Genomic DNA, 16,305 nt, shown 5'->3' with positions numbered 1-16,305 from the left:
TAAAATCGGGCTAAGTAATAGTGCAATTAATAACAAAAATACAAAGTTGTAGGCGCTAGAGTACCCAATAAAGTGTCCTTTGAGCATCGCCCGTAATGTGACGTCACTGTGTTCCGTATTTAAAAGTTAAAGACGGGGCGGTGCCAGTGTTCCCTCATTTGTCCCGCAGCGTCATGCCAATGTGACAGATTGTAGATGCAACCAATTAGACTATGGCAGCTGATATCTGGCGAATCACGACAAGGTAACCTCCCAACTTCGGACCAATAAGGTTGTTGTTGTTGTTAACAAATTTGCCCAATCACCGTAGATAGGGCGGGCTCTAGTTCAAGGAGCGCGAACAGTTAAGAACCTACTAGGACGAGAAGATGGCGAACGTTGAATAATATCGATTGTAATGTTTTATTTTACTTTCTTTGTGTGGTAGTAAATAAAGTGCGATTGCTTTCTACGGAGTACGTTGTTTGGAAGGACGACAAACGTGGAAAAAATGTGATTCTGTAACGGAAGAACATGTATCGTCGTGTCAAACTGAGTCGTGGTCACGAAGATGCTAGCTGGCTAGCATGAAGCGTCAACATTACTTTAGCTAAATTGTCTTGAACACGAAATGGCGGATAATGAATGGATCAAGTTGAGTAGTGACGTCTCGTTGGGTGCACTTTCATAGACTTGATTTGATGGCTTGTCGTCGAATATAATAGCCAGTCGCTGTTTGACGCAATGGCTCTACACAACCTAGCTTTTGTCGTCGACGTGGATTACGGAGATCAACGATCAAGCGATCAGCTACAAGTCAAGAATCACCTCTTGAAACGTGGCATTTTGCACATCTTGCTGCATTTCGGCTACAAGTATGGCTTCGATAAAGTGCGCTGGGGTTACAAATTCTTCCAATCCAAGACCGGCCGGGGTGCCAGCCTCGGTACGAGGGGCTCTGACTTCAAGGAGCTTTGCCACAAAACTTTTGAAGACTTCAATGTGGAATTCGATGCCAAGTATGAAGGGAGAGAGAAATTGTTCGCGCCACAGCATTGCAGTCAATCGGAGTCCGTGCAAAACGCCCTGAAAGCAATCCTACTCGATTTCCAATGGGACCGACCAGACATCACCTCTCCCACCAAACTCTCCCTGAGGCCCAGGAAGACGAGCCGACTTGCACATTTACCAGAGGAGGACCACCTTACAAACCAAGCTAAAAATGTGGTGTTTATTGTTGGTGAATGTCCACGAAGCTGGACACAACTGGTGGACTACCTCTGCTTGAAAAACATGGACATGCATGCGGATATGTCGGAGCACATCCTATCCAACAGTATCAAGGACATGCTGGTTCAGAGGCAGGTTTCTCTGCACTGGGTGGACAGTACGTTACATGGAAATGTAAGTAACCGGCCAACAGCGCATATAGAATGGGGTGCTCAAACTTTTTCTTCCAAGGGTCATATACAAAAACATCGATTTCCATTTCATGTATCCTCATTAGTTTGTGATTGGTTACAATTCGCATCTGAGCCTGAGCCGCTTCTTTTTATCAGTGATCATGCCATCATGTCTTCCTCACAGGACGTGCAATGTGACCACTTGGGCTTTGACAAGTTAGCCCAAGTCTTGGCACAAGCATGTGGCAAAGTGATCCCCGCAGTCACACTGCTGAACCATCGCCACTCTGGGAAAACGGACCAGAGTTTCCCATTCCGGTCCAGTCTTGGATATTTACTGTCTTCTGAACAGCAGTACCGCCTTGCTTTTCCTGTCACGGAGGGCACTCTGCAACTGGACACAGGTAAATGTGTTTTGTGACCCTGACTCTATTTGAGGAATATTGTGTTTGTTAAATGCGGTAGGGATAAAATGTCAACATACGCAAACTATTTTGGCACACAGTAGAACGCAAACTTCTGCCTTGGACAACAAGAAGCTTAAACAACATTCCCAAAATTAGGAACAGGACAAAATTGTACACTTTCATATGAAGCCACTCCCTTCATATACTTGATTTTGTACTTGCTGTAGATGGGTGAATTCATCTCGTAGACGAATGAAGACAAAAGTGTTTTGGTCATCCCAACCCCACTCGGATCTATGTGATTTATGCAAAACCTGATTTCTGCACAGAGTCCAAATCAATCAAAACTGGCATTTCATTGGGCTTCCACACGCATCTCTCTCTCTGCTCCCCTTTTTCAGGTGACGTTGCCCAGAGCTGTGCTGTGACTCTTGAGCCGGTGTCCCGCAAGCAGACGCCTCTCGCCCCGGGCGTGGAGGTGTGTCTGAAGGGTGTGCTGCAGGGCTGGGATTCCTCGTCGCTGTCGCACGCCTCAGCGGAGTCATGGCTGCTTCGGTGCTCCGACGGCAGCGAGCAAGGTGTCGCTTTGTTCCAGCGCACTTTCATGGAGTTGTCGACTCATTCGTTGCATATGGTGAGTAGTCGAACTTACGCCGGGTATGATTCACTAAGCAACACCTTCAGTTCACCCTCACAAATTGCTTGTGCAAAATGAAGGGTGAAGTGATGGGATTGGTAGCGTTGGTGGAGGAGGCAATCCAAGTTGTACTATATCACTATTTTTTGTTTGGTTTAACCCGTCCAGAGTATGTGGGAGTTTGATGGATCTGTTTGGCTGCCAGGATGGCCGAGTGGTCTAAGGCGCCGCGTTCAGGACCCAGTCTCCCCAGGAGGCCTGGGTTCGAATCTCGAATTTCCCCATTGTGGGACTAATAAAGGGAATATTATTATTATTATTTGACAGTTGCTCCACCACTTCCAAAATCTGCTCCGGTAGCACCAGTTGCCACCGTTTCAATCGACTAAAATGACCCCGACACAAAGAAATGCAGAGTTGAAAAGAGTTTTGTCTCAGGCATTATGGCATGACTCCTTCTTGTGACTGACACCAAGTCAGTCCTTAGATGAGGGGAGGCCAACCTTTTTGAAACCCAGAGCTGCTACTTGGGAACACATTAATGCAAGGGGCCGCCAGTACTTCCGAAATAACACGTTTGCTCGAGCTACCTTTAATTAGACAGTATGTTCAATATATGTTCCGAGTTTTAATGAACACCTGAAGTAAATAAGCTCGTATTTCGTTCATATGTTACTGTCTAATCATTACAAAATTCTCCCCCTTCCAGTTCTCTGAGGTGTGCCACAGCGGTCAGTCATCCTCGGCCGTCCTCTCCCCTTTGCCCAACTTTTCTGCTGTGCTCACCGTCCTCCAGCCCGACGTCACTCAGCACCATCTCCTTCGCAACTTGGACATCATTTCTGACACCAGCGCGGCCGAAACCTCAGCAGACCTTCCGGAAGTGGTCAGCAGTGTGCTGGGCGTCGTTTATGAAATGATGGAGCAAGACAATGACGGCGCTGATGGTAAGATTTGGTTCGTTTAGTCCATTGCTGACATCTTTTTTTGGAGCAGCCTGTCGGACGAAATTGCAATGTATGCTGCTAGAGATTCAATGTTTTCAAAACAATTCAAAACTTGCTGCTGTTTTTGTCTTTCCTTTTTGTGTTCTACCTCAGAGCAGCCAAATGTTCCGTACTTGGTTCCCGAGTGGGCCCAGCAGGAACTTGCCCATTGCACCGCACAGAGTGTCGGATTGTGTGAGACTTGGTTTCCTCATTCGGATCACTCAGGAGTCACTTCCCATTTAATGGAGTCATTCAGGTCAGGACAACAAAAGCACGAGTTCAAAGCTTCTCATCGTGTGGTGCGCCAAGAATCATTGCGTTCAATGTGAACAAAGTGACAAAGTGGCTTGAACGTTTTGCTTCCATCCCTTGTCAGATTGCTTCATGCGGCGCCTGACCAAAGAGAGGAAGAGGAGCTTCTCTTCCAGACAGAGCTGATGAACCGTCTGTCGGATTTGTATCAGTCATCAAAGGCTGCCGATAGCAAGAGAGGCAAGAAACCTAATCAATTCAGTCGATTGATTGATTCTAGTGATAGACCGATATGCTTTTTTCAACGCCGATGCAGAGTATTAGTAGTCATGGGGGCCGATAACCGATATTTGAAGCGGATTTTAATTTCTTGAAAAAAGGGTTAAAATTTTGAAAACTAAAAACTCCAAAACCCAACTTATTTTAAATGCCTTGAAGCACATGTTTATTAAACAACTGGAGTGATTCACAACAGGTTCAAGATTTTTTTTTATATGTTAGAAAACAGACAACTGAGTTCTCGAATCTCGTTGCACACTTGAGTACAATGACAATAAAGGGATTTCTATTCTATTCTTTAAAAGTCTAACAAAAAGTCCACGGAGCTCCCAAGATCCGCTGCATGTCTTATAGTGCAATGAAAACAAACGTCTCTTTAAAGTTTACTACGGCAAATAGTTGTTTATTAGTTGTGAGTAGTAGTAGACTGACATTTATTCAAATTTCGGCAGTCTCTTTCCTTTCTTTCCTATGCTCGCGGGACCTCTAGTAGTGCGTGTGACTGGACGTGAAAAAAGCAAACAAGGACGCTTACTGATGATTGGCTGCTACAAGGAACCAATCCGATAGTGCTAGTGCTGTGGGAGGGGCAATCGTCTTCTGCAGGCAGGGCCACGAGCACAGCAGCAAGCCAAAATAAATCAACATTTAATTTATCAGTATTAAAAGTAAAAAAAAAAAAAAAATTTTTAAAAGCCCAATGGCGATAATCGGCAAAATGCCAAATATCAGCCCCGATAATTGGCCCGGCTGATAATCAGACTATCACTAATTGATTTAGCTCACGTTATCTCAACAAAGTGCGACTTTCTCATTTTTCTTTTCTCCGCAGGAGGTACGCAGGGCACTCCGGTGAAGCAGAAGATGAAGAGCATGAGCCGCTCGTTGCAGATGCTCAACGTGGCGCGGCTCAACGTGAAGGCCCAGAAGAGCCAGGCTGACGCAGAGCCGGCCACGTCGGAGGGAAAAACGACGGAGAGACCGGCCAAGAGACGCCCAAGCGACAAAAACAAAGTCGAAGGAGTCGACGTCATCAGTCAGTATCCATGTCAATGCAAAATCTAAGGCAATCACGCTGAGCACTTGCTCATATTGCCGTTGCAAGAGCACTTGTTGGTCGACATGTTGGAAACTTTTGACCGCGCCACCACGACTCAAATATTTTGCCATGGTTGCCTTGCCTCAAATGTACTAACTACTCTAGAAGAAAAGAGTGTGAGAATGCTGAAGGGGGCTTGCGGTTAAGTCTTCCACAACAGATGGCAACATTTAAAATGTTCATTCATCAAAGATTGTGCTTCCATAGCCATTGTTTTCCTCTCCAAGAGGAAACAATTCTCTACAATTCTTTACTGTCTGTAAAGAAAAAAATGATTCCCGTGATTTTTAATTATTGTGGACGTGGATATAGGCCAAGCGCTGCCACAAACTGTGAAAATCCACGAGTAACTCACAACCCCTGAAAATAATTCTTCGTTTTTTATTGTCGATGCCACAAGATGGCAGCAAAGCGCCACATAAAGCTCCTCAACTCACTTTAACTTAGTTGTTTGGCCCCAAGGTGCCGCAGTGTGGCACCAGAGCAATCACTTTATATTAAACTGGGCCTTGGACGGAACACAAAAAGAAGTGAAGACTTTTCAAATGCGGGATTTAATTATGAGGCCCAGTTAAGGTCGTATTTATGGTAATGCGAGGGACAGGCAGCAAATATGTGCCATGCAATTCGAGCTCATGCTTCATGTTTCATTCCCTTGCCAGCCTTTACCAGTAAAGACGAGCTGCTGTCCCTCGTGCAGTCCGTCTATGAGAAGAGCATAACAGAGAACGACGCATCTCTCCTGACTGGTGGTCAACAGATTTTGTGTACTGTCAAAACTTTCTTTGTGGCAAAATCCGAGCGGCAGGTGAGATGTATTTTCAATTGTTTTGCAGCCTTTGGACGATGGATATGAGCAACGTCTCTTTGGCTGCTCTTGCATAAAGAATTGCCTCCTGTCTCGCTTGCAGGTCAAGCTAATTCCGTTTTGCCAGCAGCACCTTCTCAAGGGCAGCAGATCCATCAGGCAGGCCTACAGCTCCACTGCTGACGTGGAGAAGAAAGTGCGAGAGTGAGTAGCATTGCCATGTATGACAATCCTGACGTTGAACGTGAAATAAAAATCCCTAAAATGCTTGTAATGCATTTTTGTCTCCACTAGATGTCAGCTTCAGGCGCTGCTCAGGTTGGAGTTATGCAGACTTTTCTCCCAGGAGGAGGCTGATGCTCTGGATGCTGAACAAATGGCAGAGGAGGTAGAGAGAATCGATGACATAAACATGCAGCTATGACTTCAAAGCTTCACAACCGGGCCCCTTTTTTCCGAAAATAAACTCTTGGCGACCATACTGAAATAATCAAATATTTTTGCAGACTTCTCATGTCGATGTCAGTCAATGCATTGATTGTATTGACATATTGCAAACCTTTTTGTTCTTAAGGTGGCTGAAATGCTCCGAATTATATCCCTAACAAAAGACCCAGCATGTCTTGTGAGGTTCCTTCAGGATGAAGTCCTCCCCGCGTAAGTCTTTCAGCAATCTTGTCATTGTCTTTGCCTTTCCATTTGTCAGAATTTGGGCTTCAAGAAATCCTAAATATATTTGGACTGTATCTAAAATAAGGTGAGTAATTGATAAACTGTGGCACCTTGTCTAACATGTTTGATTTGTTCTGTAACTCAAAACATCCTAGATCAGGGGTGGGCAATTATTTTTTCCATGGGGCCACATAAGAAACATAAAATATTGTGGAGGGCCAGGCCAAAAGGCTGAACTCAATTCTGCATAATATTAATTGTATTTCTTTTTTAAAAAGCAGTAAATAGCACTGTTTTGACAAGCTGGCAAGAGTATATATTAAAGTTAAGCAATGAAACTAAATACCAAATAAACTGAAAAAATGAGGTTGCCTTACAAAATTGTATTCATTCAAATTTCTCAACACAATGGTAGACAAAATATTAACATTTTTTACTATTTGTGACTCATATTAGCAAACATATTCTGTCACATTCACTTCAAAACACATTTTGAGTTCCATATACTGTTGGATAGTTGTGTAAAGGTTCTGAGCATTTTAAAGACATCACAATATTGTCTTTTTGCACCAAACATTAAGCAAGATACAACATATTGACTGTCACTGAACTGTGATTTTGAGAAAAAGTGTCCCAGTTCATTGTTATCTGGTGCCTTACAGTAACATGCCTACATTTCCGTAATCCTGAAGTCCGCCGTTATCCCGCGGACAAATACGAGTAGCTGGGCTGTGTCGCGGACATCACAACTCTCGTCCAGAGCCAAGGAGAAAAAATCAAAACTTGGCACTTCACATTGCAGCTGTAGCTCCAGATTCCCCGCAATGTCCTCGACCCTTCTCGTCACGGTTCGCCTGGACAGCGGGACTTGCTCAAATGCCGCTTTTTTTTCAGGGCATATTAGTGCTGCCGAGTCTACCAAGCACTCTTTCACGAACTCCCCCTCTGAGAATGGCTTGCTGTTTTTGGCTATTTTGTGGGATATCACAAAGCTGGTCTTGGTTGCTGCATCCCTGGATGCATGAAGCCCGGTAAAAAAGCCTTGCTGCGTTTGCAGCTTAGCTAGCAAAGTTTCCGATGTCTGCGCTCTTTCAGCATCAGTTAGGTTTTTATATTTCTCTGCATGTTTCGTCTGGTAATGCCGACTCAAATTGTAGTCCTTCAACACGGCGATCTGCTCCCCGCAAACTAAACACACAGCTTTACCTCTAACTTCAGTAAATAAATACTTCGCTGTCCAATTTTTGTTGAAAATTCTACATTCGGCATCTACCTTTCTTTTTTTAGCCTGAGCGGACATTTTTGAGGGCGAAAGTCGTCTTCTTGTGATTCAATCGCGCGCATGTCTTGATATACGCATTACGTCATCATGTGCGACGCACATTGTGCGGGAATTAAAAAAAACAATTTCAGAATAAAAGCAGTGCAGCTATAGCCCATGAATGAGGTGAAATTCAAAAGTATGTTTATTTTGAAATTTCCAATTAACCTTACACTCGCGGTCAGAGTCAACCAAAGGTATGTGGCCCGGGCCATACAATGCCCAGGTCTGTCATACGGGCCAGTCAGTGCCACCCGGAGGGCCGGATGTGGCCCGCGGGCCGTGCAATGCCCAGATCTGTCCTAGATCAACTTTCCCGCGGAAATGACTAAAAATGGAATTTATCTGAGAAGTTACGCTCTGTATTTTTTTGCCTTATAAAAACAAACAGGAATAACAATTTAATTGAATCTAAGCGTTTGTGCATCATGGTTTCGCGCTTCAGTGCCCATTGACGTACTCATTCTGGTGTGTGCACCTTGGCCACCAGAGGGCTCTGTAATACCGATTTTACATGAAGATCATAGAGGATAAAAAGTATATGCCTGTGAATATGATTAAAATGTGTTGCTACATCGTTGCCGTTGCTGAAATAGTTGTAACAGCTGCGTTGTGCGCTAGCATTAAGCTAGCAGGCTTTTGGCAGTTATGTGCTTTGATGAGGTATTTGGTTTTTATGAACTGAATTTGAACAGACGTCTGTTATTGCAGCTTCTTGACAGCCATCCCGAAGGTCCTTGCCGACATTTACAACGGTCTGGGCACGCAGCTCCCCGAGGCCTTGCTGGCCGTCCTTCCGTCGGACTTCTTCAGCGACGAGTCGGTCGCCATGGACAGTGTTTCTCCGTCAGCCTCCTCGCCCCGCCTATCTGCGCACGGCTCGCTTTCCAACTGTAGCGAGCGCCTGCAGGACCTGCGTAATCGCTCTGCTAACAAGAGAAGGTAGGAGGAGGGTTACCGACATCAAACTGATCACATGTTCCGTGTTCCCTAAGTTTGGAAGCACTGTGGTGTTTTTTTTAAAAATGTTTTTATTTTTATTTTTTAAAGGAGCGGGATGCTGACTCGTCATCGCAGTATGACTGAATCCTCGCAAAGTCTACGCCAGATAGAGATGCCTAAAAAGACAACGCGGGCTGTAAGACCAACAAAGACAATTTACCGTATTTTCAGGACGATAAGCCGCTCCTTTTTTCCTCGATTTTGAATCATGGTGGCTAATACAACAGTGCGGCTTTTCTGTGGATTTTTCTTTCACCACTAGGGGCGCTCTATAATTCAGAAAATACGCTAAATAAACCTTTTTTTTCCCTCGGGTCTGTTCTGTTTTAATTAGCAAAGTTGTTGCCGTGTTAAAAGACACTAATTTCGCAGTACAAAATTGTTCTGTACATGCAGTAAACAACAATTTTTTGTCAACATAGAAAATTGCGGTTTATTGTCTTGTGCGGATTGTATATTTTTTGTTTAATTTTTTTTTTTCCAAAAAAGGGGTTGCTTGTGGCTTATATTCAGGTGCGTCTTATGGCCCAGAAAATACGCTAGTCATCAATGACTGCTATCTCATTTGTGTTGTGATCAAATTTCATTTGAATCTGCTTTGAGGCATTTATTTCTATGCTATTTAACTCGCCTCCATTTTATTCTGTTTCCATTAGTCAAAATCAAAAGTCAGTACAGCTATGGAGAAACCGGTCGCACTTCCACAACCTCACAAGCAACAAACGCATGGTATGAGTTGCTTTAGAATTTGCAGAGACAAGTGTCTTGCTGTCTTATAATACTTGGCTTTGTCTCAGAAGTGACCAAGGTGAGAAGAAACCTGTTCAATCAAGAGGTTGTGTCTCCATCCAAGAAGAGCAAACTCCCGCGCAGCCAGTCTGTGTCTGCAGTGGAGGGGCTGAAACGCAAGCAGTCACACAAGTCTGATGGTAAAAACCGTCATCCAAATGCACTGCACTCCTCTGCAATGACCAAATGAATATTGTGTGTTTGCTCCTTCTTCAGAGAGGCACCGACTCATAACAAACAAAGTGTGTGAGACACCCCGCCACAAGCAGGTGTCCAATCGTCTCCTTTATCGACAAAAAATGGGGCGGTACGTGTCATTAAAAAAATTTTGATCTTACTTGATTCAAAGGTTTTTTTTTATTTTTATTTTCTTGCATGAAAGCGGCTGCACAGTTAGTCTGCTACATTCAATGTCATTTTGTGTCGTGTCCATAGAAGCGCCATCCAAAATGAGGATTGCATTGTGGAAGAGTCGCCAGTCAAACCAGCGCAAGGTATGAAGTCAAGATTTTGTGCTCAGCTGACATTGCATTGAAATAAACAATTTGTTTTGGCAGAAGTCAGAAGGAGCCCGAGGATCAAGGAGTTTGCCAGGAGACACTCAAGCGCCTTTTATTCCAGTTCCCAACCGCATTCCCGCAACCTTGAGAGGGCGCTGTCTGCCTCCCACCTTCCACCCAACGAAGGCTGGTTCACTGACGTTAACGTCCAGAAGGTTCGCTCACCCATGAGGCTTCTTTTTGGGGCCGCCGTGTCTCCCGCTCATCTTTCCACTTCTACAAGCTCAACACGGACCAGCAGGACTCGGCTGTCTACAGACTCCAGCGTGTTTGAGGTAAATAAAAAAAAGTTGAGAACTAAATGAACGTCTTTGCGTCTTTTCCCATCCTGCAGGAGTTTCGCCCACTTCTGTTGCCTCGGTCGGGACTTTCGTTGTGTTGTGGCTTTTGCAATTGTTGTGAGCTTACTCGGCCACCTTAAATCTCAGCGCATTTCTACAAAAACAATTTGCAGTTTTTTCCGGCCTCTAAACCGCACTATTTTTTTGTGGGGAAAAGAAACCAAAAAAATGATATACACGTTGGACCAGACTATAAGCCGCAGTTTTCTATGTTGAAAAAAATGAGTTGTTTACTGCATGAACGATTGTGTACTGTGAATGCGCATAAAGGTACATCAACAGATTGTTAAAACCGTGCCTTTCAATACGGCAACAACTTTGCGAATTAAAACAGAACAAACCCGAGAGAGAAAAAAAATCCAGATTTATTTAGTGTATTTTCTGAACTCTCGAGCGCCCCTACTGGTCAAAGAAAAATCAGCAGAAAAGCCGCACCGTTGTATTAGCCGCATGGTTCAAAATCGAAGAAAAAATTAGCAGCTTATCGTCCGGAAAAAATGCTCGTCATGTCACTCAAAAGTCGAGGTACCACTTCATAGGAAAAATGCTTTATGAAGGCTCTGAATTCTAATGTCGTACATCAATGTCTAATCCTGTGTAGAGTCCCAACAAGACACCAGAAAAGACACGTGGAACATGGGGAGGAACCGATTTTGGGAGCGCAACTCAGAGGACACCGGCAACCCCCAAAACTCCGTCTTCTTCCAGGCTGCGTGGTCTCCCTGCCCCAGAGACCCCCCATGGACAACTTGCTATGGCCTTGAGGGGCGGTCCTTTCAGATCTCCGGCCAGAAAATCGTTTGTGGTGGAGACGCCCACGAAGCAAAGTCCTCTGACCAACCTACCCAAGGGAATTCTCAAGACTCCTGTCAAGACTTTGGAAGCTGCTGGATCTTCTTTTGGGTTACATTCGACATCCAGGACTCCCAAAAAGATCGTCTCTTGGTCTCCGTCACCACGAAAAAAATGTACCACGCCAGACAATGCCGTCACTTTCAAGATGCCCGAATCACCTCGCCTTGCATCTGGATTGTTGAAGACGCCCAACAAGTTCAACAGCCCGCCAAAAAGCCCCAGCAACAAAACGGAGACTTTCAACACCCCTGACAAGTCGTTTCCATCACCACGTGCCTTTTCTTGTCACGTGAGCCTGCTCAGGATTTCGCCAGATGCAACAAGTGACAGGAGACCGCAGATAATGCCTTTCCAGTTTTCACCACCTCAAGAACACCACACCTCAAGACCTCGCACCCGTATGTCCAGCCCGGTTCACCAGATGGCCACTCGGTCCAGACCAACATCTGGCACAAGTCCCAAGACTGCCTCCCCCTGTAAGCAAGCTTTGGCTGCTTCGATGAACCTTGCCGTTACATTTCCAGAACCGTCACGGACAAACATAAGGCCTGGTCGGGTTGCTCGAACCTCCTGTCAGAACTCAAGATTCCAGATGGATGACGCATCAAATAAAGAATCTGCTCAAATTCTGGAAAGCAACAGAGAATTAACAGAAGAGACAATGGCTGAAAGTGTTCCGTCATCTCAAATTGAGGCGAGTTCCCACTCAGATTCGCAGCTCTTGGACTCTTCACAACTCAATTCCACCACAGACGACAGTAACGACATTGTGGACGCGGCGGTCGTGAAGACGCAGTTTAGCGGAGGCCTCAAGATGAATATTAGCTTTTCTCGCAAGCCTTCAAAATCCAGCAAAGACGTTTTGACGGCGGCCACAGTTCAGGCCCAAGATACTCCCAGTCGCAGCTACGGCTTCCGACAGACGCCCGACCGCCAACAGCGGGAGGCGGCTGCACGTTTGGGCTACTCAAATGAATTTCCGAGGTTCTCAACCCCCAGAGGCCCGCCTCGGCATCGGCAGCAAAAAGACACGGCTTCGCCCATATCCACTTCCTATCAAGTCGAAATGGAAATGCAAACATCCGGGCTTCCCAGACTTAAATTCAAACGTACGGACTCCATGAACGTAAGCGACGCTGTCAATGAGGACGCTCCTCGCCTGGGAGCCCAGAGCCCCTTAGTTGCTGGGAAAGCGTCTCAGCTGGACATCCCATTGGCGTTATTACCGAAGCACAGAGATCCCGGTTGTGTCCCGCCCTCCATCTGCAGCCACGCCACGCCCGCAAAAGGACGAGTGATTCAGACACACATCTGCCAGTCCTACACCCCGACACGCTATCCCGCCGGAACCACGTCGCCCGTGGCCATTGCGGACGTATTCCCCCTGTCTCCTTCCCCTCAGAGTGTCGGGAAGGTGACCCCAGACAACCTGAACAGCTGGCCCCGGAGGAAAAGAGCCCATATTGGAGGCAAAGACCGCTGGCGGAAGGGCGATCTGATCGAGGAGGCGGAACTTGGAGTGAGCCGGTTGTCGGACGCAGAGGACCCCGATGAGCTCGGCAGTAAAACCACGGACGACGTTTCGACGTGGAAGCTAGCGGGTAATCCTGCAGAAGATGCATCTCCACGATGTTCCGACGACAACTGGATGGCACCTGATCCTCACCGAGATGAAGGAGACCTAATGTGGACAGCCGCCGGTGGAGACGTCTCGGCCGGTAAGATGATGATGAGGAAGAAACCTTGCATATTCGCACTTTAATTAACAGCTAAACAACTCTACACTCTCATTGGCTAAACATTTCACTTAAGCTCCGCCTTTTAAAGACAGACACAGATAGCACAAATGATGAAAAAAATAATAAATAAATACCTGCACCTCACATAAACATTGAGTCAAATTAGGCATAAATATATTTTTTCGCTGATAGCACTGTTTTTTGTTTTGCACATTTTTATTGAATCAAAGATGCAAGAAAACGTTTAATTTATTTTTTGTCTTGTTTCTGCCCTCTTTTTTCTCTCTAGCACACAAGGGGTTCATAATAATAGTAATTATAATATTTAATATGGCAATATACTTTGTATTTATGAATTAAGTGTTAGGTTCAACAACTGGTGGAATTTTTTCTGAAACCTAGCTGGTAAAAAATGATTTAAAAAATGGTCAAACTTAAAAAAAAAATAATTTAGCAAAAAAACTTGATGTGCTAAAAAAAAATGTAAAGACATTTTTCGAAGCTGCGTCAAAAATACATACATAAAGTCATCTGTCATTGGAATTTGCTGTTGACTGGATAATCTGCCAAATACCAGAACCTGGCGAGGCAGGAGAAGCCAAATAGTTGGTTCATAGGTTTGACATTGGCATTTCCTAGATTTTCAAAGAGATTATCTGCAACTTGTTAAATGTGACTCTGTGAAAAGTGGCTCTTGCATCCTTGTCTTTTTTTCTGTAATCGCACCTTTGAAGAAACTGTGCGCACACCTGATTTGGACAAGTTCTATGCCGCCATCTTGTGGCCGCCACAGGCAATCACAACCATTTTGGGCAGATTTATCCCTGTTGGTGCCATAACTTGGACCCTGTCTGTTGCCAATAACCGGCGTTCGCTGTATCGCACAGATTATCTCCATTAGCTCGTAACGATCATTTGAAATAATCCAGACAAAGGTTAAGATGCCGTTATTTATTTTTCATCAGTAACCACACCTCCCGGCTCAGTGTTGAGGACGCCGATCACGACCAGTGGGATCCTGGCCCTCACTCAGTCGCCATTACTCTTCAAAGGAAAGCCAGGTTCCACGAGCAGGAGAACGCCTTGCTTTAAAGGTAAGACCCGCTTTCTTGTCCACAAAGTGCCAAGCAGCAGTTTTGTAACGCAGTCTTGCGTTTTGCAGTGAACGCACGTCGTCGACCTAAATTGCAGCCCAAAAAAAAAAAAAAAATTTTATTCAGCGTCTCGGAACATCGTTCACATTGGAACTGCATGGCACAACAATCGGCAGCATTTTATTTGATTTTTTTTTTTTTTTTGCCCAAAAAATACTCAACCATAACGTTGTATACATTTTCCATCAAACCACAAAGCTGCCTTGTTGCATACTCCACCCAGAAAATGTCAAAACTCAACGTTTTATTTAAAAAGTGCCAAACACGAATAACGCGCTTGTTGCTTTTCTAACCAACTGGACGACTGGACTTGAATCTCATCTGTGTCAGACGTTGCAGTCGAGACGAGTTTGGAAGCACAGGCGAACGTCTCAGCATTCGGCCAGCCCACCCGACGCTCGTGCAGAAGGAAGAGGCTGCTTCACTGAAACTCGGAACACTTCTCCACAACACTTGAAACGTGCCACACGCGGACGGTCCCTTTTCTCCATCATTCTGTTTTATACATTTCAATGTACTCATGGAGGAATTGAGTTCATTTTCCAAACGTGTCGTTCCTGCAGCAAGTTGAAAATCTGGAAGTACTTTCATCAATCTCGGCCTCATTTTGTCACGTGCGTCCTATAAATGTTTATTTATTTGTTGCTGTTCAGTGATTTTAATTCAAAGGGAATGATTGAAGCTTTTATTTGTCATGTACATATTCTACAGTCTTGTAAATAAATGCTGGTTTTCACAAACCATTTCCTGAGAAAGTTTGTCTATTTTTTATATATGTCGTTCACCAGACATTCTCAGGTGTCCCAAGGATGATTCAGTGCAACATATAATGGCCGGTGAAACAAAACATACCACGGGTTTTTCCCCTCACGACCATGAAATGCAGAACCGTTTCAGTGAAGTTGCGCAACAGTGCATTTTAAAATCCGTCCCCTAATAATGGACTTTGGTCTGGGTGCAGATTCACAGCGCCTATGTAACATAGTCATGTTCAAATGACTTTTTTTTTCCCCCTTCAATTCTTCCTCTATGTAACCAGCTCTCACCAATGCTTTAGTCGTACTTAGTGCTTGCAACTAATCACGTCCACGTAATTATGTTCACTTCCCTGCCGAAATACAAAAGTTGAACCTTGATCCCGAGTCCTGATGGCTTGATAAGGAGCTCATGACCGGAATGGTAAGGAGTGGCCTGGCCTTATTAGCACTCTCGTGCCTGGCGGCAGCTCACATCTAGACATTTGATTACTCTGCTGGTGTGCTCGTCGTTAAGTACAAATGGCTCATTTCTTCAGCCTAATAGTATAATGTACAAAATCCTTTGTACTAGATTGAAGAAAAAAAGAAGTTTTTCTTTGTAGATTCTCAATCACCCGGATCATGGTATTCTACAAAAGTTGAAATGACACAATTGGACTTGGTTGCTTGAATTTTAAGTTTTTTTTGGTTTGTTTCCCCCCCCCAAGACAATTATGCAATTAGGCTAACAAAATAAAATGAAATACATTCAAACTTTGTGAATTGAGAATTGTGATATTCGACACATTTTTATATTATGATATTGGTGTTGCAACTGTTATGATCTGATGACAGTGCATGTATATATATATATATATATATATATATATATTAGGAATAGTACAAATAGTTGACATTTTTTCGACTTGCTTCCGACACTTTCAATGAATTGTGACAATCTGGCCAATTGTGACATTGGACCCAATTGTCCATGAATCAAGTAAGCATTTTTTTTAATATTACTATTATAAGAGAGCAGTAATGGAGAGGAGTATTGAACAGATATGCTGAATTTGAAGCGTCATTCTCTCATTTGCAACTGATGCCCTTCACAATTCACATCACGTACATCATTACCACTTTTGCGATGATAGGAAAAACGGTTTCCTGTCGTGACCTTTCACAATAAAAGCGTTTTCACAATTCGTCATCGTGAGCCTTCGTACAAGTAACACAAATCGATTGGTTTTTACACTAGCGCCGAATGATTGATGCCAAATGC

The 16,305-nt window shown here is 44.4% G+C and overlaps 1 protein-coding gene across 1 annotated transcript; it reads left to right on the top strand.

The window, feature by feature from the left end:
- Positions 1-314: 314 nt before the first annotated feature.
- Positions 315-15,041, top strand: ticrr (TopBP1-interacting, checkpoint, and replication regulator). Its single transcript, XM_088297579.1, has 21 exons — positions 315-1,383; positions 1,567-1,786; positions 2,191-2,423; positions 3,136-3,373; positions 3,527-3,671; positions 3,792-3,907; positions 4,779-4,982; positions 5,708-5,853; positions 5,957-6,057; positions 6,148-6,241; positions 6,428-6,510; positions 8,558-8,788; positions 8,897-8,984; positions 9,505-9,577; positions 9,646-9,777; positions 9,854-9,944; positions 10,073-10,131; positions 10,195-10,472; positions 11,140-13,111; positions 14,098-14,226; positions 14,617-15,041. Exons 1-21 carry the CDS (start codon positions 724-726, stop codon positions 14,712-14,714), a joined length of 5,391 nt encoding a protein of 1,796 aa, XP_088153705.1. The 5' UTR covers positions 315-723; the 3' UTR covers positions 14,715-15,041.
- Positions 15,042-16,305: the final 1,264 nt, after the last annotated feature.

Source organism: Idiotropiscis lumnitzeri, chromosome 6 (assembly GCF_059441095.1).
Source record: "Idiotropiscis lumnitzeri isolate Australia: NSW breed Sydney's pygmy pipehorse chromosome 6, RoL_Ilum_1.0, whole genome shotgun sequence".
Taxonomy (NCBI): domain Eukaryota; kingdom Metazoa; phylum Chordata; class Actinopteri; order Syngnathiformes; family Syngnathidae; genus Idiotropiscis; species Idiotropiscis lumnitzeri.
Note: the sequence above shows the minus strand (reverse complement) of the source record. Positions and strands in the feature narration are given on the sequence as shown.

Excerpts from the sequence above, each read along its gene's own strand:
- ticrr (XM_088297579.1), top strand. The coding sequence starts at position 724 with ATGGCTCTACACAACCTAGCTTTTGTCGTCGACGTGGATTACGGAGAT. Across the intron at positions 6,242-6,427 it reads CTGAACAAATGGCAGAGGAG|GTGGCTGAAATGCTCCGAAT; the intron begins GTAGAGAGAATC and ends TTTGTTCTTAAG. Across the intron at positions 13,112-14,097 it reads CGGTGGAGACGTCTCGGCCG|TAACCACACCTCCCGGCTCA; the intron begins GTAAGATGATGA and ends ATTTTTCATCAG.